General features: G+C 46.8%; 4 protein-coding genes across 4 annotated transcripts; 1 reads left to right on the top strand and 3 right to left on the bottom strand.

Annotated features, from left to right (window-relative positions):
- Window positions 1-2,481: 2,481 nt before the first annotated feature.
- On the top strand, window positions 2,482-4,037 carry Pmar_PMAR020008 (RNA helicase, putative; the record flags this gene model as incomplete). The annotated part of the gene is made up of 1 exon (XM_002771368.1): window positions 2,482-4,037. One exon carries the CDS (start codon window positions 2,482-2,484, stop codon window positions 3,841-3,843), a length of 1,362 nt encoding a protein of 453 aa, XP_002771414.1. The 3' UTR covers window positions 3,844-4,037.
- Window positions 4,038-5,455: 1,418 nt separating this feature from the next.
- Pmar_PMAR020007 (RNA helicase, putative) lies at window positions 5,456-6,788 on the bottom strand (the record flags this gene model as incomplete). Its single annotated transcript, XM_002771367.1, has 2 exons — window positions 5,456-5,960; window positions 5,998-6,788. 2 exons carry the CDS (start codon window positions 6,786-6,788, stop codon window positions 5,456-5,458), a joined length of 1,296 nt encoding a protein of 431 aa, XP_002771413.1.
- A 1,618-nt stretch (window positions 6,789-8,406) lies between these two features.
- On the bottom strand, window positions 8,407-8,771 carry Pmar_PMAR020006 (hypothetical protein; the record flags this gene model as incomplete). The annotated part of the gene is made up of 2 exons (XM_002771366.1): window positions 8,407-8,618; window positions 8,658-8,771. Coding segments are annotated over 2 exons (306 nt in total), but the record flags the coding sequence as incomplete, so codon positions are not given.
- A 5,400-nt stretch (window positions 8,772-14,171) lies between these two features.
- On the bottom strand, window positions 14,172-22,252 carry Pmar_PMAR020005 (hypothetical protein; the record flags this gene model as incomplete). The annotated part of the gene is made up of 11 exons (XM_002771365.1): window positions 14,172-14,201; window positions 14,271-14,393; window positions 14,436-14,540; window positions 14,911-19,567; window positions 19,758-20,400; window positions 21,127-21,273; window positions 21,325-21,520; window positions 21,569-21,704; window positions 21,754-21,927; window positions 21,968-22,128; window positions 22,172-22,252. The coding sequence occupies 11 exons, from the start codon at window positions 22,250-22,252 to the stop codon at window positions 14,172-14,174; spliced, it is 6,453 nt and encodes a 2,150-aa protein (XP_002771411.1).
- Between the last annotated feature and the right edge of the window lie 47 nt (window positions 22,253-22,299).

The raw sequence follows: 22,299 nt of genomic DNA, 5'->3' as shown, positions 1-22,299 counted from the left end.
CCTCGCGATCTTTCGCGAAGTGAAATTCGTTATGTGTTTTTCGCTAGCGTTTTTCACTACGCGGGCGCATCTCCACTGTTCTCAAAATCACCCCACTAGAGCCTTACAACTGGATAGTATCCAGTTGTAAAATGTGATGATGATGTATCCAGTGGATAAATCATCATCACATTGCCCTCAATATGAGAACTCATCGGAGCGCTAATTCCCGTAGGCTCCAACACCGACTATACAACTGCGGCACTTTCACTGTGAATGTTACACAAGACGGCGAATCTGTATAGATTCAGGACAAAGCTGAGAAAAGGAATCGGTCCATCGTCACGCGCCACAAAATTCAAAACCGTCACTGAGTGACGGTCACTCGAGGAACCACACACATCGCTAAATACGTGGACCTTCTACATAAACCCCCAGCCAGGGGACTCATTCCAGGCAAATCTACGGCAATCAACTTCACCACAGCACGCATGCGCATGATCCACACCGCTCCCTGAGAACATCATTTGTCAATTCTGAAGGTCTCCACCAGAAGGGGCCACCCGCGCCTCCGTCAACAACACCGATCCAGCTGTAGCTGCTGCCACTCTGACCGCTGACTCCACCACGGGAGCTGAGGGAAACGGCAGTATCAGAATACATGTTGGCTTCCCATATTTTTTCTCAAAAATGAACGAAAAGTAACAAATAAATGAGTTTAATTTAATTGAATGAAGTAATAAATGGAGAAAAATCTGAATTTCTCATTGTGAAGATTGCCATATTTTCCTTATTATCATACATGTGTTAGTTAAAATATAAAAATTCTGAGAAACCTCTGGTGCATTCTCGTTGGTTTCTGTACACTTCCACGAATTCGTATGTAAAGTCCTATAATTAACGAGGAAACAATGGCCACTACGCCTGCCTTTACAGCAGCTAACCGACTCTGCAACTTCGACTTCTCATATATACTAACATGTTCCTAACATGTGGGAAAGTTCTGAATGAGTTTAACCCCGATGTAATTCCCTGCATCATTTCATACCATCCATCTCCGAACTCGCTCCCGATCGCAAGAGGTGACCCTATACTACCTTTCGAGCCAAGCTGCTTATTCAACCTTCTAGCCACCTCCTAAGCTATTGTGACTCCCTCATGCATCATCCTCACCCAAGCCTCATCCCCAGTCAATGCCACATTCTGTCATTGAGGACCCAAAATGACCTGGGAAATATTCACAGTGCGAACTGAACAGTTTTTCGAGATGGCTTTTCTGCAATTTGAGAGTATTACTGTACACTGCGAGACGCTTCTAAAACGTGGTCAACGAATTTACATTGTTATCATGTTGATATTATTCGCAGCTGACTTTCGAACCCTCAAGAATTGAGGTGTTGAAAATATTACTTTGCATAACGGTTTGGTTCCCTAGTGATATGAGAATCACTTGTGAAAAATGTATTTCGCGACTACTGCGTATCACCGCGAATGACGCGTTTTTCACAGAGTATTACGCCACCTCACGTGAAACGGGTGAAACTCCATTGATATCATGTTGATATTATTCAAAGGCTTTGAGTCAAAGCTGACTTTCGGACTCTCAAAAATTGAAGGTGTTGAAAATATTACGTCGCGGAAACTTCAGTGAGTGAGAATTTCATGAATCGTATAAACATTATGCAGAGGAGAATCCAATCACTTATAGAAAATGATTTTTCATTGGTTGAATTCCAACCAGTGTTTGACGAACTCCCTAAGCTAACACAAAGACACAGAGCTAGGAAGTGGCGATGGTGTGGTATGGGTTGTTTCAGCGTGCAGTTTTGAGTATGATTCTAGAATGGTCGGTATTCGAACCTGATTTGTATCTTACATGGTCAACCTCAAGATACCCAAATCATCATGAAGGTCTCCAAATCAAGACCATACATTTGCCTATCGTTCAATACGCCAATTTCGCCTTCTTGAGCAGCGACTCGGGTACGTTATCGAACTCTGTACGCCGGTGAGGGCACCCTCGAATCACTCGACAGCGAGATGCGGACTAAGGACTTTGCTCTCTCGTTGTTCGTTCCCCTTCCTTGAGTGCTCCCTTGGCGCTCTCTCTTGCCCGTAGTTTGAGGCGCGGTGTCACTTGGCTCAAGGTGAACCCAAACCGCAGAGGTGTTGGTAACGGACTCTTCGAAGAGTTTATGTGTGAATTCGGGTGGGTAGGAGTGTAAAAAAAACAACAAGATTCTCCTCCGAATTTCGATGTTGTCACCAACACATGTAGTTGACCACGAGTCCTTTCAAGAGCTGTACATTTTCTCATATATCTCATGTAGACGTTCACACACTAACAACTCAACAAAACGGTGAGGGGCGAGAAAATCCTAATTTGTAATTTTTTCACTCGACGCACAGAATTGAATTTACGTGATAACTTGAACTCTTGCATTTCCTCAACGGTACGCAACCCCCTTCCCTACCTCGTTACATTCAACATCAACTACTTACATGCCTCTAGCCATGTCTACTACTGCCAATTCTTCTACACAAATTGGCACTTCCACTAAGCCTTTGGTCCAGAAGGAGCAAATAAAGGGCGATGATGACAACGCTACTACTACGGGGGTCACTGAGGCTACCAAGGAGTTGTTGACTTCTGATGATTGGAAAGAGAAGATTCATCGTCCCACTGCCGATGCTCGCGTGAAGACTACTGATGTTACTGCTACTAAGGGTAACGACTTTGAGGACTACTTTTTGAAGCGCGAGTTGCTTATGGGTATCTTTGAGAAGGGTTTTGAGAAGCCCTCACCTATTCAAGAGGAGTCTATTCCTCCAGCTTTGGCCGGTAAGAATATTCTAGCTCGTGCTAAGAATGGTACTGGTAAGACCGCCTCATTCCTTATCCCTATGTTGGAGAAGGTTAATACCGACATCACTGATGGCATCCAAGGACTTGTCCTCGTACCCACCAGAGAATTGGCTTTACAGACATCTGCTGTTGCCAAGGAACTTGGTAAATATATGGATGCTCAGGTTATGGTTACCACTGGTGGTACTTCTTTAAGGGATGATATTATGCGTTTATACAATACGGTGCATATTCTTGTTGGTACTCCTGGACGTGTATTGGATCTAACTAACAAGGGTGTTTGCTCTTTGAGTGATACTTGCACTATGTGTGTTATGGATGAGGCTGATAAACTCTTATCACCCGAATTCCAACCTGTTGTTGAAGAATTGGTCCGATTCCTACCCAAGGAGAAGCGTCAAATTCTTATGTTCTCTGCGACATTCCCGGTTACCATATTGGATTTCAAGAATAAGTATATGCCTGATGCTGTTGAGATCAACTTGATGGAAGAACTCACTTTAAAGGGTGTTACTCAGTTCTATGCCTTCGTTGAGGAACGTCAGAAGGTTCATTGCTTAAACACTCTTTTCTCCAAGTTGACTATTAATCAGGCTATTATATTCTGTAATTCCGTCAATCGTGTCGAATTATTGGCCAAGAAGATCACCGAGCTTGGTTTCTCATGCTTCTATATCCATGCTAGGATGTATCAGTCTCATAGAAATCGTGTATTCCATGACTTCCGTAATGGTGCTTGCAGATGTTTGGTATCTTCTGATCTATTCACTCGTGGTATCGATATTGAGAATGTTAATGTGGTTATTAACTTTGATTTCCCTAAGAACTCGGAGACTTATCTACATCGTATTGGTCGTTCTGGCCGTTTTGGTCATTTGGGAATTGCTATTAATATGCTCACTTATGATGATAGGTTCAACCTTTATAGAATTGAGCATGAGTTGGGAACTGAGATCAAGCCCATCCCAAGCCATATCGATGAAGCTCTATATTGCTAAATACGTAGTTAGTAGTCGCCACTAACAAGTCTCAAGATGAGGGGAGTTCAACGGAATGATGATTATGATGCTCCCTATCTATCGGAAAAGGGGTTCCTCTATTTCATTGCTTGTCTATAGTGATGTATGTCTCTTTCGATGACGAGTGGCACTGTGGACGAGGTGCTGCCTCACAGTTGGAAATATTAGCAGTACTTTCAATGTATTGTGTTATAGTCGGGACATACTCAAGACGCTCGCCCGCGTGTGTGGAGGAAGCATCATGATAGCGAAACTGCCACGTTATCACTCATGAGCACTTCGATACATGTGACGGTCGTGAAAAGAATGTTCCAAAAATTCATGATGGTCGGTGGGACTCATTAGTGCCGTATTATTATCGCTCTCGTCACAGGATTCGAGCACTTTATGTGAAATTTCATGAAGACGGTAGTGGAATAATACATTATTATAATCAAGGAGTTTTCCAATGCACTGATCAACTGAGATTTCCACAATAGAACGGATTCACGTTGACAGATCTCTGACATAACGAACTGCTCACCATGACCTTTAGAAGTGGTAACTACCGAGAAAGCGATTCAGTGAGTGAAGCGAGGAAGAGCATTCCTTGAGTCATGCCCCGTACACATTTTGGATTTGAGAGAATCGTTTTTACCCAAATGTGCGAAAATTCGCTATTAGCCCTTACTAGGCTGGCAGAAGTGAAGGATTGTGTGATAGCTCGAATAGTGTCTACCTCATCCCGGAGTATGCATGGAGCGCTGCGGAACATGTTTAAACTGCGCAGAAGCAATGCAGTGTTCCTCCAGTTACTCCACCTCATTGAAAGGATACTGTGTGGGCTCGCATGATGAGAGGTTTTGTACAAGACCATATCGGCCACGTTTACGTCCGAGCCATGTAAAGATAGAAGTTCCACTATGGTACCCTCGGCAACCAGCGGCAGAACCTCACTATTATACAGCAAATGAAGAGCCAACATTATTGTGACGTAGTTAACGTCAAGACACTGCCTCCGAGATATCGGAAAGTCCCACTCGAGAGGTGTAATTAGTCTTCCCATTGCAATGCATCCCATATCAGCGTTCTTTCACTTACGGAGTGCCCAGCTGTAGTTACAATGATATTCCTATTATCACCCCATTAAGTGTCACCCCAACCGACAGCTCATTCATAGCGGAAACTATAGCAAAGTTAGTTGGTATAAGTCTACCTTGAGCCGCTCTAGGATGAGCCCAAATCAGATGCCCAGGCTGACCATGTGTTCGAGGCGAACACAAAAAAGTGCCTTCTGCACCTCACGAGCATGTGAGCCCAACAAACATGTTAACCGTCAAGTTTCGCGCTATAAAATATTTTAAATTCCCTGTGTTTGCCATTTTCACCACCAGCTTACAACACAACGCATACAACACATTTGTAATGTTCCCAACGGAGAGATGTCGCGTACATTGTGCCCATAAAAGTAGACATATACATAGTTATGGATAAGAAGCAATGGAACAAAATGAAGGAACCCCTTTTCCGATAGATAGGGAGCATCATAATCATCATTCCGTTGAACTCCCCTCATCTTGAGACTTGTTAGTGGCGACTACTAACTACGTATTTAGCAATATAGAGCTTCATCGATATGGCTTGGGATGGGCTTGATCTCAGTTCCCAACTCATGCTCAATTCTATAAAGGTTGAACCTATCATCATAAGTGAGCATATTAATAGCAATTCCCAAATGACCAAAACGGCCAGAACGACCAATACGATGTAGATAAGTCTCCGAGTTCTTAGGGAAATCAAAGTTAATAACCACATTAACATTCTCAATATCGATACCACGAGTGAATAGATCAGAAGATACCAAACATCTGCAAGCACCATTACGGAAGTCATGGAATACACGATTTCTATGAGACTGATACATCCTAGCGTGGATATAGAAGCATGAGAAACCGAGCTCGGTGATCTTCTTGGCCAATAATTCGACACGATTGACGGAATTACAGAATATAATAGCCTGATTAATAGTCAACTTGGAGAAAAGAGTGTTTAAGCAATGAACCTTCTGACGTTCCTCAACGAAGCATAGAACTGGGTAACACCCTTTAGAGTGAGTTCTTCCATTAAGTTGATCTCAACAGCATCAGCATATACTTATTCTTGAAATCCAATATGGTAACCGGGAATGTCGCAGAGAACATAAGAATTTGACGCTTCTCCTTGGGTAGGAATCGGACCAATTCTTCAACAACAGGTTGGAATTCGGGTGATAAGAGTTTATCAGCCTCATCCATAACACACATAGTGCAAGTATCACTCAAAGAGCAAACGCCTTTATTGGTAAGATCCAATACACGTCCAGGAGTACCAACAAGGATATGCACCGTATTGTATAAACGCATAATATCATCCCTTAAAGAAGTACCACCAGTAGTGACCATAACTTGAGCATCCATATATTTACCAAGTTCCTTAGCAACAGCAGATGTCTGTAAAGCCAATTCTCTGGTAGGTACGAGGACAAGTCCTTGGATGCCATCAGTGATGTCGGTATTAACCTTCTCCAACATAGGGATAAGGAATGAGGCAGTTTTACCAGTACCATTCTTAGCACGAGCTAGAATATTCTTACCGGCCAAAGCTGGAGGAATAGACTCCTCTTGAATAGGTGAGGGCTTCTCAAAACCCTTCTCAAAGATACCCATAAGCAACTCGCGCTTCAAAAAGTAGTCCTCAAAGTCGTTACCCTTAGTAGCAGTAACATCAGTAGTCTTCACGCGAGTATCAGCAGTGGGACGATGAATCTTCTCTTTCCAATCATCAGAAGTCAACAACTCCTTGGTAGCCTCAGTGACTTCACTGGTTGCCTCTTCAGCTTTAGTAACCTCTTTCTTAACGAGCGGCTTAGTAGATGTGCCAATTTGAGTCGAATTGGCAGTAGACATGATAGGCGCTAGTCGTAAAATAACACGTCGAGTAAACTCTAAACAGGAAAAACTACTCAAAATTATGAAAATGTGGTCAACACTAAGCCTAGCGAATAGATAGAAAACCGTGAATTGCCTCCATAGTCCGTCCGGTCGATTCTCAGCATTGAACGAAATTCACATGGTGAGGAAACACTTATCAGCGACAGGAGCGGCGATTGACAGCTAAACGAAGATTCTCTGCTACTCTCGAGGGTTCGAAGGGTCTGTTCCACTTCTCGACATAGCTAAGAGGCTTGCCTCCTCTGTGCGGGCCACAGAATACTAGCGCGCGCCTGAATGATAGATTTGCCTCGAGAGCAACATCTTGGCGAAAAGTCTGGCAGACAGGGGTACGATCATTTGAGATATTTCACATCCATAATTGGGCCAATTAAATTTGCCATATATTACCATCGCTCATACTAACAATCTTGATCCGCTGGGGTAATTCTCTATTTCAAAGTCAGCGCCATTAACACAATGAAAGGTAACAGTTGTATTCGTATTGGGTAAAGCTCTCTTCATGAGCCAGTGGGTGCACTCACCACATCTTTTAGAGGTCTTTTCGGCTCTTACTAAGAGTGATTACTCCTTTGACCCGAATACAATCAAATCCGCAGCCAAACGATTTCGTCGATGGTAAGTCCAATTGAGACGAAATGTGGCAATGAATTTCGCCGCTCGTGGGGCAGATATGCCAATTAGAGATAGAGGGCTTATCCACAGTAAGAAGCTGTCATTGAATGACCAGATTCTTCTTGGCAATATCATACGTAGCGCTGGAGGACTAGCATGGCATATCTGCCCCAAATGGATTCCGCCTCAGTAAAAGCGGAATTGTTTCCCGTGTTGCGGCTGAGTTGAGTATGCTCGCGAAGGTCATTGTACTACGGAGAAGCTCGGGATGGCATAGGCGCCCCTCTGGATAAATTCGTCGTACTGGGACATCTCTTGGGTGGCATAGTTGCCCCAACCGAGAAATTCATTGTCATAACACATATTGTCGGGATGGCATGATTGTCCCATCAGAGAGATCCCTTGAAAAAATGCATTTCCTAGAGTGGCATAGTTGCCCCACTCGAGAAATTCATTGTTTTAATACATTCCATGGAGGGGCATTTTTACCCCACTGGAGAGACTCTATGTAATAAATCATTTCTTCGAGTAGCATAATTGCCCCACCAGACCAGCCCATTGGAACAAAGCATTTCTTCGAGTGGCATAGTCCCCCCAACTGACCAACCCATTGTAATAAAGCATTTCTTTGAGTGGCATAGTCGCCCCACCTGACCAACCCATTGTAATAAAGCATTTCTTTGAGTGGCATAGTCGCCCCACCTGACCAACCCATTGTAATAAAGCATTTCTTTGAGTGGCATAGTTGCCCCACCCTTTCGATATTATCCTCCACCCCTGCGTTGGGCTCTCTTTCCAACCGAATTCGCGAGTATAATTTCCGTTCGTTTTTTTCCTCAAAATTTCCTTCGAGATTTCATAAGTTCTGATCAACGACGCGCAGCAACATTCGAGATGTCAGCCTCGTCAAGGTCACTCATTCTCTCGCATCGTGCATCAACTCAAGCCCCCACACAAAGAAATTTAGTAGCTCATTCATTAGGCATCAGTGACTCCATGGATCAAGTCATCATCTCCACCATACTCAACAACGCTGGCAGGTATCCTTTCACGTTGCGAAGAGGCTGGAGAACTCTCGCTATCCGAATATACAGCCCGCTGTTGATGAGTCAACCACTTATCCGATACTCGTGGGAGAGGCGCTGGTTTGCTCGCTACCGCGACACGCGCCTGAATCCACACTCATTGGAAAACGCAGTACCGACTTACCTTGGCGAGCCACGAACGGAGAATTACACCGGCATTCGGTGAGTGCAAGTGCTCCTCAGTGAAGTCCTGCTCCGATGATTCATCCGAGCGTGACGAGTCCGTCAGAATCTGCTCCTGCACACAAATTCCATACCAAAACTTGAGCAACACAGCAGTTCACCTCTTCTAAACTCGGTTCATCAATTGCATTATCCTCAATTGCCGTCCGTTCTTCAGGACCAACAGGGCGTTCGTAACCATACTCGGAAATCCATTCTCGCCATCCGAGACCTTCACCATGTGCACGGCGTTGGGCCCACTCAAGCCATCGCAGAATGACTTCTCCCTGTGAATTAGAACGCTGAAAATAGGCCAGCACTTCCTCGAACTCACTTCAGCGCTTTCGATCCTAGGAGGAGTAGCAAGTTGTGAGTAAGGGCTTTCTGCTAAGACCTCCAAGGCACTCCTCGGGCGCCGCGATGCATTTTCTACCCTACCACGATCGCTTATCGGTATGTTGATATTTCGTCTCCAATAATACTCCTGCATAATAGCAAATCGGGGAGCAAATAAAAGTAAGGAAATACACTGCATGTTGAGCAGAGCGTGCAAGTCCGAGTGTAGCGCGAATAGAAGGTCTCCCAAAGTGGCCCATTCCAAAACGGCGACATCTCCCGTTGCCTTCGGTATCTTGAACACTCCATCCATTCCTACTATCAGAAGCCGGCAGCCCACTCATTCGCGATCTCCATGTGAGTGTAGACCGGGCTCATACACAAGCCCCTGCTATTGCGACCATCCACTCCGCAGACTTCACAATGATCTTTCAACTGATGAGCTCTCACTCTAGACGAGGTTCGACGCAGATACAGCAGAAATCTGCTCAAATCAGCGGGGACCGCAACAGCGATCCAACTGCACCCACCTGGCCCTTCTGACCCAAAGTAGACTAAGTTCAATAGCCACTGTTGAGTCATATGCATGCCTACTATTTGCCGCCTTATTGATAGCCTGATGAACTCCCCATCATAACGCTTAACACAGAGAGACAACTCTACCAGAGCATGTCGAGGTGGGGCGTCAAACTGGAATCTATGAGGTTCCTCAGCGAAAGCTGTGCCGGTCAAAATCTGAACCAACTACCGCGGTGTTCAAACTCCTATTCTCCAAAAGCGTCTTCCATAAATGACGCTCTCACCTCGGAAGAACCCGTATAGGATCCCCCTCGAACCTCTCCAACGGCTATTGGATTTTCATCACTGAGAGGGATGTATTTATGAGGATCAACTTCGCCGAGCACATCGGCTAGAGATCTCAACAGGATTCCTCGATATTTCACAAGTGCCTGTGGCATATTTAGTGACAACTCTGTGATAATAGTGCTACCTGGTCTTTCAGAATCTCATCAAAGGAATGCTGTAGCCACAGTTTGTTTTCCTTTAGGAACGCTTGACGATATCGTTCCAAATTAGAAGCATGCGTCTCTGTTGGGCTAGGCTCGGGCTTAGAGGCAAAGAACAGTATTATTATTGATAATCTACTCTATAGATCCCACCCAACAAGCCAGTGCCGACCCAGGTGGTGCTGATATCATCACCCGTGCATCGGGCGCAACCTGCCCTTCTTTTCGGGTGGCGGCAGCTGTCAAGCTCGCCACTGTCGCTGTTGAATGCTTCACTAAAGATTCCTTCACCTGGTGTTGGTAATTCACCAATACACTATGAGCCACAGACTTGCCACAGTTGAAGGTAGTCCGCTGTGGTGATAGTAGCTGCCTGGCCTAGTCTACATGCAGCTATGCTCAGCACAAATACTATTGAAGACGCGGGATCGTCGAATATATTCCAACGAGCCGTCAGAATTATTTGCATACCAATAATCCATATAATCATACCTATACATGATGAACACTCTCGCAAGAGATGCCCTACAGCTTGCCAACCTAAGCCGCTGAGGAAGCAGCAGAAATAATACTGCTCGGAAAAACACATCAAATCCAAACTCCTCAAGTGAGGCGCCACAGAGTCGTCAAGAGGCTCTCCTTTGCCCTTCCACCGATGAGGCCGCGAGGAAAACCGATAATGACAATATCTGCTATGAAGTATTTGCAGCTGGTAAAGTTGCATAAACTTCCAACTTGAAGTAATCCAACAGCTTCCAGCCTTGGAACAACTCCAGTGAATTCAGACATAGAATGTCAGAGATCAGACGAGTGACTGTCAGTATCAACGTAAAGCCAATATAATACGACGTTTGCTCTGATGCTATATTATAACTAAGACCATGCACTGCTGACGCGCGACGTCCACTCAACGCCTACTTTCCCAGGACTTGACTCTCGTCGTAAAGAGAGTAACAGAGGAAAATGGAGACAGGTGATAAGAAAGTGTCCACCAGCTCAGAAGAGTATCTAAAGCACGAACTCACGCTTTTTTGATTTACACCGTACCCTGCTAGAAATCCTATCATATCTTCTACACGCGTATCATATTCTTCAACAGCCTCCTCCATGGACTTTTTCTCATCGATCACTTCACGATTGCCTTTTTCCTCCATCTCCATGGGCTTTCCCAAAGCATCAATAAGGAACTCCTCGAAGACTGGAGCGGTAGCATCTGCAACTATTTCACTATGTGCGGCATCGGTTTCAAAAGAGGCACCTTTAGGCCGCAACCTCGCCTGAACATCGCTCCTATCACCGCCTTTCAACAACCACGTTATCGCCTCGACAACGGAAGTGATGAGAATATATAATTGGTTTAATAAGCCTCCCTTGTTTGGTGATATGTACATACGATCAACAGTCTGGACGGCCAGGACCTGATGCCATGGGCGACTGCTCTATGCAGTGTGGAGGGAAATATGCAAAATATTCGTCACCAACATATGTGGTTGACAATAAGAAAATTTTGTGAGGATCTTGTTGGTTTGTAAACACTTCTACCAAATTCATATATTAACTTCCTGAGCTCAGCTGAGATGATCGAGTATATATCGGATATTCTTTACAAATAACTGAATCATTCGGGGGTATCGGATTAGCGAACAACACCAGAGTCAACTGCTGTAGGCATGCAAAGCACAGGCAGCTATGGTAACGTCACTGGTAGTAGAAATAAACAACAGCATTCCTCGACCAAGTGCAAGTCCGAATTGCCATTTTTGCCAGACTTGAATGATCGCAGAAGAACGCTTACAACGAACTGGGTTAAAATAAAAGTGAAGAAATCCTTGCTGGCCAACACTGCAAGCGAAGACGACAGTCTTAGCACGTTAACAGCAGGCACTAACAGTAGTCTCTCAGCCACGAGTGTGTTCAGGATGACTTCAACGATTATACCTGCGTCAAAACGGTCCAAAATCATGTGGCTGGCTCCCGTGGACTCACTGAGAATATACAGTCCCAACAGCATCAGCCAGAGGTTGCTCATGAAAAATTCCGAGAAGGAAAATTGAAGTACAATCAGCGCCACCACCGCCATAGTAAATTGCATCAAAGCGAAGCACGTTCGCTTCCAAATGTGCGGTATGAAAATAGGCTCATCAGAAGCTGAAGTAAGGAAAAACCATCACTGTGGCATAGTTGATGATATTGCCCATAGATTATTCGATTGCCGGAAATATGAGAGTATTCGCATTCAATGCTTCGAGTACTCTCGTATTGTGGCCAATAAAGACGACTTTGTTCGTAAAAACACTATTAATGTCGCACGGTTCGTTGCTTGAGCTTAATAGCATTATTATTGTCCTTCTCCTTCTCCATTCCCTCGGATGGTTTACGGACCGTAAGAAAATCACTGCGGCATTCAACACTAGAGCGTTACGCAGTTCGCTGTCTTCTAGTCTTCTTTTGCGCCCTACATTTTCATAATCATCACCGACGAGCTCATCGAAATCGTCAAAATCTGAGATGAAAAGTGTAAAAAATTGGATATCCAAGAAACGCAATGTTTACATAAATAATTCCCTTCTGAAAACTGGCTTTTTCATGAGCGATGAAAAGATTCTCCTCGCTTTTCACGAACAAGTTCAGACATACTGTGTGTCCGTTTTTTTCATGGAAATCAAAAAAGTTGACGTCCGAAAGAAAACATTCTTAACGGTATTGGAGTATACGTTTTCTCTTCTCGGCTCAATTCAAGGTTTTCCTCACCACAAATAGGAGTATACAAAAACCAACAAAAACTTTTCCGGAAATTTTCCCAGGATTTTTCTTTTGTGCATTTTCCCACACACTGCTCACCTTCTCCATTCGATTCATCCGCGTAGAATTTAGACTCAGCCGGAGGAAGGAATGCCTGACAGAAGGTATATCACCGAATCGCGAAATACAGAACGACATTCAGCACTAGTCACACAATATAACTCCTACTGAATGATCTGGTCTAGTTACTCTACACCGTTACGCGACGTAATATTTTCAACACCTTCAATTTCTGAGAGTTCGAAAGTCAGCTTTGAGTAATATCAACATGATAACAATGGAGTTTCACCCGTTTTACGTGAAGTGGTGTAATACTCTGCGAAAAACGCGATATTCGCGGTGATATGCAGTAGTCGTGAAATATGTTTTTCATATCACTAGGGTGAAACTCCAGTGTGAACCAAATCGTTTTGCAAAGTAATATTTTCAACCCCTCAATTTTTGAGAAAGTCCACTGTGAATAATATCAACATAATAACAATGTAAATTCATTGACACCGTTTCAGAAGCCTTCCGCAGTCTATAGTTGTACTCTCAAATTGAAAATTGAAGCCCTCTGAAAAATCCAGATATGCATAACTGTTCAGTTCTTAGCGACTGCCAACAGTCAAACTCACATGCTATTTATCAATGTGATAAATCCAAATCCTGTCCCAACGGCAAATACTTGCCTTAACGCTTTGAATTGTTATATACGCTCCCACAGCTAGTAGAACTACTCCTGATCTAGCTCGGCGTCTTTGCTGTGCCGTTGTCGCTGTATCCTGAGGTTCACGTTACTAAGATACAGATTAGGTCCGAAAATGGACACCTTGGTTTCTCCATTCCAGCTGGTGGTAAAACCATCGAAAATACCAATTCGGCAGTTTTCGAGTGCAGTTCCCTCAGGACACTCAAAAAAAGGAAGTGAAAAGGCTCCAACGGTGCCTCGAATGAACATTATAAGGAGCATGAGTATCGGCAAGCACGGCAATGCAGCAAGCACCGCTCCTTTGAACGCAGGTTGGCAGATAAGTCTTACATAACGCGAGTCGGTCAGCTGAAAACCGAAGAGCTCATGTTTTTCTGATGATGATGATTTACCTTAGGAGGGAATTTTATCGAGCTGAAAGTCCAGTTGTAAGCCCAAAACAGGGCCATTACTGCCAGTAGGAGCACTGAGGTTGCGAAGAAGATCAGAACGTAGAAATCTCCAGGGAAAGCAAAGCTGTTCATAACCTAACACGCGAACCACATTGAGCTCAACATGAATAGAAAAATATACATGTGCTGGTCACAATGAGGAATTTTCGAGGAAATTTTGGTAAATTTCCGTTGACGTCTGCACACTTCTACCCTAGATCAAACGCCGACCTCAATAACTGATGAGAAAACTCCCGAGGAAAGTGAACATATATTTTCCAGCACCGTCTTTCATCGATCCAACCTACTCCGATATGGCTCATCCCCTCCCATTGTATCTTTAACGTGTATTCCCAAAGGGCCTCGCCGCTCATTTGCTGTGCTGTTGGATCATCGAACTCCGAATACTCCACTTCCGCCTTGATGAGAACCTACTAGTAAAAGCTCCTTTAATTTTACCCCTTGTTAATCACTTTCTCTTTGGAGGTTTTCTGCCAGTACTTGAGGCTTAACGATACGACTTTCATCAGTTTTCCATCCGAATTCGCGCCCCGTATCAGCACCACAGGAACGGCATCCTAGAATCAGTATAATCTCAATTTCTATTACTTTTGAGTCTCACTTACAGCTGATGGCTCTTCAATGGACGCGTATTCAACAGGAGTGAGAGCTCGTCGGGATATATAGAAAAGTATTGTCCCTGACTTGATCGTTTCTGTCCCTATGAGACTGCTTGGCGGCTACCCGAGCGGCCTTCAAACCATCGAGGCAAGAAGAGTTTCTCATTGGGTATCTCATCCATTACACAAGACAGCTCAACGGGTCCTGTCGCAGCATCATTGCTGGGTCCACAGTAGTCACCACTAGGGAGTGCACCAAAGCTGAGCCGGTCGATGACAACCTGGCGGGATGCCCCAAGTTAGGTGGGCATTTCGAGGTGAGCCCTACAGTGTCCTCCTCAGCCACGATCCGGCAGTTCTGTCCTTGCTCCACAACTTGCCATAGTGGAATCACTCGTCCGAAGCCGCGACAATTCGAGAAAAATGGCAAGTGCGACATCCACACCGTTTTTCTCTTATTGGTGAAGTAGGAACCGGCCCAAAGATACTCATCATAGTCAGCAGGATGCCTCATACAGTTGGTCAGATTACTGTCCCTCGGTAACCAAGACAACGTGGCTTTACTAAGGACGCCGCGTTGTGATGATGCTACCACGCCTGATACTGTCGACTGTCTGCTAAGCTCATCATACTTGACATCGAGATCTGTTGTGAGGCGATTAAGAGCCGCCAGAGGGGTATTGAACGGCAAGGCCACGCCGCTATCATGACGTAGCTCTACCACAAACGCATTGGTCGTTCCCAGTAGATTTCTAGAGGGCTCAAGGACCTCTACTGAGGCAGTTTGTATGTAGCTGAATCTATCAGCCATGACCATACCATTGAGGATCTGCACTTCAATTCGGAACTGGATGTCCACCATGGCGTGAAGGGACAGCTCAATGACTTTCGGCTGACCTGCTGAATCTTGTACGCCTCTGCAGGCAGTCGTTGAGATCGACTGAGTAAAGCCAAAGCCGATACAGAATGGGTCTGTGATGCTCGGACAGAGACTGCCAGACGCCATCATAAACCTCTCGAGAGCAATAGGCATGTCCGCCATAGTGCAATTATGATTCCGTAGATTATCCTCCCGGACATCGGGCAAGCTGTCAAAGTAGACCTCTTTGTCCGAGTACCATCTAGACCAGATTTCCTCGCACATTTGAGAATCGTCGAAATCATGAGGGAGACTATCATTAACGAAAACTCTGACTCGCCAATCTCTGCCATATTCCACTCCAGACGGAAGGCGCCTCAAATCAAGCGTGATGATCGCGCTTGCTCGTGCAGGTAGACTGTAGACTATACGTTCATCTTCGTCATCAATAACGGGGATAATAGTGCCTTGCTGTGATGCGGGTATCGGCCTGGGGATCGATTCCACATTGGCCATAGCTATTGGATTCACGCGTGATACGATAATATCAGCGTTGTCTTCCAGGGAGACGATCGACTTCCGCTTAGTACACATGGCGAGTTCAGACGCGGCGTCCTCAGAAGTCAGAGTCCCAAAAGGGCATCTAGTTATGCTCTGTTTACTCTCACCGTTATCATCAATATCAGTAGCTGTCCTTTCCATCTCTTTCACTAATGCATCTCGGACGTAGTCGATGAACGAGACGGCGAGGCGGTCGAAGTCGTCCCAGTATGGTCCTCCCTCTGGACCAGGGGCACTATTGTCTTGGGAAACCCTGGACCAGTCGATACAGTCAGGCCACGGTGAACAAGATGTACTGCTGAGCTCGTCATCGATGTCGTAGCGAAAAGGAGCGCCATAGGGCTCATCGTAGGGATCAACAGCTCTCGTGAGGCATCTCATCAGATGACCGTCGTTGATTTCTTCGTGACAAAGACAATCCCAAGTTGATCCATTTCTCATTCGAGGGAATGTCTCGTTGAGACATTTGTTAGAGTACTCGTAAGGAGCCTTCCATGGCGTCTGTAAGGCCAGCAGTTGTCTACTGTGCCAATCCTCATCTTCATAGAGAGACTTCGCTACGCCTTCTGCGCCTTCAGCGAGCATAGGAATGTATTCCACTTGGGATTGGACACAGGACGACATGGATGAGGTCCACTGTGACAAACGCGTCTGAACCTCAGCTTCGGGTAATTCATCCAACAGTTCATTGTTAAGACTCTCCGCGTTGATCAGCTCAATTTGCTTGAACTCAGCAGCATGGATCTGTCTCAAACAGTACTGGGCCGCGACTTGCAGGATTAAAAAATCGCTATACTTGATATACGCTGAGTTGGGGCGTAGGGGCACGTCCATGTCCGGTTTCCAACCAGTTCCAGGAGGACAGTAAAATCCTGTCGGACAACGAAAGTTGTATCGATTGGCGTAAGTAGTTCCTTCAGGACAATAAAACTCCTTTAAACACAGCGAGTCGTACACTGAGATTGGGCTCGTTCCGGTCCCGCAGTAGTAGCCATTAAAACAAGGTATTTTCGAGGCAGTCTCTAGCGTAGTGCCTTCACCACATATATAGCCTTCCGGACAGGGGTTAGTTTCGCTCAAATTGCCGGTCTTGGTAAAACAGAAGCGACCTGCAGGGCACGGGTCGCAGCCGGTCTCATCTTCAGTGCCTCTCAGGACTGTCCACGTCCCCGCGTCACAAGGAGTGCAGGAAATACTGCTTTCCGAAGTGTCTCCGGACTCTCCCACAACAACTGGCGTTTCGTCATCAAATACCGAAGCCACGTCGTCACCCGACGACCGTCTGAATGTCCCGGGCGGACATAAAAATAGAGTGCGCGTACCAAAATTCGGGCAACTGTATCCTGGAGGGCACGGATAGCAAATCGGAGAGCTCGGGTTTGGCGCGAATTTTCCGGGAGTGCACATGCGACCTCGCACTCGGGCAACTTCACCAACAAACTCCCCCTCAGGAGCCGGAGAAGGTTCCGACGCTCCAGAAGGACAATACTGGCCCGCTGAGCACAGACTTGTCCCTAGGCTCGAATTGGCTCTAATACTGCAATATGTGCCAGCTAAGCACTGCTGAGGAGCACGAATAGCCAGTGGGTGATTGGCCGATAGGGTAATCGTCTGCAGTTCTCCTTCAGAGTCGCTTTGCAGTAGTCGAACTCCTCCGAGTGAATATGAAGAGATGCGTTCCGTAGATGTCAGCATTCTGATTTGTATAATAGCCTCATCCTGTTCGTCTTCTTCCATGCGTACAAGATCAGCTTTGGGCATATTGGCATACTCGATTGCGGAGTCCGGCAAGGCCTTTCGTCGTGTGACACCGTCGACCCCCGCAACGTCTTCAGCCTCGAGCCGTCGTCTACGTGACGAAGAAGTTTGACCAGAATCAGAAATAACGGTCATGAGATCGGCACACGTCCCTGTGTTACAGAAGGTTCCTTTAGGACAAGGCTCAGGTCCTTTGAAAAAGTACTGTCGCGCTATCTCCAAAAGTATCTTTCGGCGCACTCTCGTTAGATGCACTCGCCATGAAAGACGTAGAGAGTCGTCAGTGAAATTAGCGAGCATTTCGAGACCATCAAAACCAGCAGCTGTACTGTCTCTGATACGGTCCTCCGCGTTGACTTGCCGTACTTTTCCAACCAACATCCATGTTGCTCGAGCCTCATTGACGAGAGGGTTTCTGAGTCCCTCATAATACAAGGCAACGTCAGTCAAGAACTGCAGTACTCTGTCAGAGTCCCAACAGCATAGACCCAACGAGTCATTCCATGTATTAGGAACGACCCCGCCTATGCGTACCAGGCGCGCCCTTTCCCGAGGGACGAAGGCCTGTCCGAGCTCAGACTTGCACGACTCCTCAAGGGAAGAAATGTTCACCGCTGAGTCATACGAGATCGTCGTGCAAATTTTAGGTTCGCTGGTGGTCGCCACACCCCAGCTGCATATTCTGCCAGCCGGGCACAAGTCGTTTCCAGAGTGTGATTTGATTCCTTTTCTCGCAGCCACATAACCACACTCAGCCGGCTTGGGCCGATCCATGAGGGGAAACGGACATACGCCTCCCTCACGACACAATGTGCAGTTGTGCTGGCCGTGATAGGGATTAAATGTCCCCGCAGGACATTCAGTGGGTTCGAATTGCCCAGGCATCGGTCCACATCTGAACCGAGGGGTACACACTATCCCAGCTGAACGAGGGACAGGACAGTACTTCCCAGGTGGGCAAGCACCAGCACCATAAGGCATGGCACTCCCTGGTGGGCAGAAGAAACCTTGTGAGCAAGGTTGTGGGGTACTCAAATTGCCCGGGGACGATCGCAGTGCAAGAGTACCCGGATAACAGTGCAGTCCTCTCGGGCATAGTTTAGGGGCGTTCAGTCCGGCAGTATTGATATTAGGATTATTGGATTCAACAAGAGTGGTCACCACAGGGGCCTCTGAACCCGTGGCAGTTCCTTCTAAGCAAATGAAGCCAGCTGGACAACGCTTGTACGGAGTCATCAGCCCTTCCTCGTCACACACCCATCCAGCTGGGCAAATCACAGGTCTCTCCATCCTCACACGAGGGCAATAATATCCCTTAGGGCATTCAAGGCACTGTCTGCTGCCAACCCTAGGCTGATAGCTTCCTGGAGGGCAGGGCAATGGGTGGCTCAGACCGAATTCCTCGCACATGTGGCCTGCAGGGCATGACCGAATTTGCGATGTGAACGTCAGTTCGCCCGTGTGGTGAGTTGTGAATCCTGGTGGGCTCATACTGTAGAAAGTGAACGTCGCGTAGGAAAGACTCCAGTCGATGCCGTTCAAAGTGATGCGTATCTTAGCTCGCCGATTCAAAGCATCGGCTGTCCTCGCGTCCCACATGTCCGGCACTGGACAAAGGACTTGCGTGCTCGATACCACGACTGGTCGAGCCACTGTAGGGTCCACATGAACCCAATCAAAAGAGCAAAGGAGATTCGAAGTCCTCACAAAGGGCCCACCATTTACCGAGACCAGCCCACCTCCGTGGATGTTGCCCTCTCGCGGTGACACACTGTAAACGGCAACGGGCAAGTGGAACGTGTAGTATCTGAACAGCTATCAATGGACTCCATCAGTGATAACGTATTATATCACCAGTGTGGGAAATTATGCACATGGTAAACTACATGTTCCAGCGAGAATATGGAAATTTTGAGGAAGTTTCGGGGCACTTCTACCCGAATTCGCACAACTCAGCTGAGATAGGCGAACATATATTCCAACACTGTTTGTCGCACTTTAAAGATTTCGGGTCATCGTGACTATCATCGTCAGCGTCCCAGCTATCGATACCATCTGGCGAGAAGTTCTGCCCATTGTTGGATATATACAAGGGAACCCGGAGCTCTCCAGAAGGGGACAACTCGGGACTTTCGACTTGGATTCGAGAGTCGCTCAGCCACATAGCCTTTCTGGTCTTATACGCTACACTCTCGCCGACAGCCGAGATTCCGCCGAACATGACGGTGAGGAAATGAGTGTTAATGAACCCGCCCCCACTCAGGGTAATGTAAGTCGCTTGCCCTTGTGGGCCCATGGATGGCTCCACAAGAGTAATATTAGGTGCAGAATAATAGAGGAACCCTTGTGTAGCGTCCTCAATATCGTGACCGTTGAGGGAAACCATCAAACGGACTTCGCCAGGCTCAGTGGTAGGCGGGGATGTACACACTAGCGAGGAGGAGTCCACGTCTACTGCTGCTGTTACTCTCAATGTCCCGAAAATACAGAAGGCGGTACTCATGGCGGCTTGCCATATGCTTCGCGGTATGGAAAGCGGGTCGGCCGTTCGGATGGTCACTCTAGTGTCACCGGACACTGGTCCGAGAAAAGGATCGAGAATGAACTGTGGCTTGGACGCCATGTAATCGTACACGGTGCCTGAAGGGACTATTCACTCACACATATGAAGTCCTTTACCAATTCCGCTTATGAAATCTCTCCCATTGTTGGCAACGCTGACGACAACAGTATCTTCCGGATGAGGTGGACTCTCGCATACGATAGCACTGGGGGATATGAATCTTCTCACGGTCACCACAGTGGTGCCGAATTTACATGACAGATCCGGGGAGTCAAGGAAATGAGAGCCTCGCAAGAGGACCCGTGTGCCTCCTTCAGTCCCACCGAATGATGGTGACACGGAAGCTACAGTGGCACCAAAGTAATAGGTGAACTGCAAGGGAATGCTTGTTGAAGTCGTGTTGTCAATCACAGTCAGCTCTGAACGGGTCTGATTGTCAGCCGAGAGTGACAAGTTGACCACGCCCGGCGCCCCAACAGACGGAGCGATACAGTTGATGTGATACGGGGATAATTGCTGGGCTACGACCAGCTGTCTTCCAAAACCACAGCTAAGGAGGTCAGTGGTCGGAAAGGGTGCGTCCGAATATAAGTCCACAAGTGTACCACCGCTCCGTGGTCCTGATAGCGGTCTCGCGCTGGTGACAGAAAAACGAACGAATCGATAGTAGAACAGCTGCTGATATAAAGGCATCATGGTGACACTGGTGACACCAGGTGTCGGCCCGAAGTCGAGGGTCAGATCGAGATTCACATATTGCCCTAAAATGGCAACTTCAATCAGACCCTAGTGATAGCGTCCACCTTTGACACTCGGTGATGCAGTTGTGCTCGGTGGAGTAAAGCAGAAGATCGCAGTAGGCGAGACGTAGTGGGCCGTGACGACGGTACGACCAAAGATACAAGACATGCCAGATCCAAGACCATCAGGGACCAAATACAAGTCGAAACCTGAACAATGGAGCACCAGCAGGCTGAGAATGATGACTCCAAGTAGCTCACCTTCACCATAGATAGTAACACGGGTGCCTCCCTCGTGTGGGCCTTCAGCAGGATCAATGTACTTGATACTAGGCGACTTATAGTAGGTAAATTGAGTACTGTTGGTCCAAAGTGTCTCGGAAATCTCCAACGATATACTAGCAACAGCTGTTCTATTGCCGTCCTCAATATGCCAACGGGGGGCGATGCAACTTATCTGAGACGACAACGATTCGAAGCAAAAGGACGAAAACCTGCCACGTACTTCGTGGTCCGATATGGTGGTCGCGGGGACGTCAACCCAGCGGCTAAGTTGATCCGCCCCACCCTCCACCGGCTGGAAGCGACAACTGGTGACTCTCCATGCAGTTGATCCAGAGACTTGCAGTACTATAGGATATCTGGTATCAAATGTTACCATCTTTCCATGGAAAAATCAAACTTCCGTACCCGCCAACCTCGGGTCCTTTAGCCGGTAGAACACCGACGATTTGTGGTGCTAGGAAGACCGCATACAACAGGCCCCAAGCCTGGTCGGCATCGTAAGTGGTCGCCGTGGAGTAGTCGACACCATTCATGGCCACCGCGATGGCCATCTTGAGAGACGAAAGGGCGATGGTGTATCTGAGCCTATATCTGTACGGTAAATGAGAATTCGACCAACCTCGTTTCGGAAGACAACGCAGCAGCCAACAGATCACTTCCACATGCCGCTATGGTCCGATCAATGTAGTCAACGCCGAACTCTGGACCACACATGAGGCGGTTCCAGTCCAACACTCTGGCCGGCACTTGGACATCACAGTCTCGTTGAGACAGCAGGTCCTGACTATAGCAATAGCCATTCGAGGTCAGATGCCATCCTCACTGTCAAGGCGCGTTTAGACAAGTCACCATAGCGCCAGGACACGTTGTAGGCAGCAGTACCCAAAGCACTAGCGTTGACCATCATCGATATCGAGAATCGACACCTGAGCTCTCGATGTTGTCACAGAG

Source organism: Perkinsus marinus, assembly GCF_000006405.1.
Source record: "Perkinsus marinus ATCC 50983 genomic scaffold scf_1104296963016, whole genome shotgun sequence".
Classification (NCBI taxonomy): domain Eukaryota; phylum Perkinsozoa; order Perkinsida; family Perkinsidae; genus Perkinsus; species Perkinsus marinus.
The sequence above is the reverse complement of the archived record's forward strand: the minus strand, read 5'-3'. Positions and strand labels throughout refer to the sequence as shown.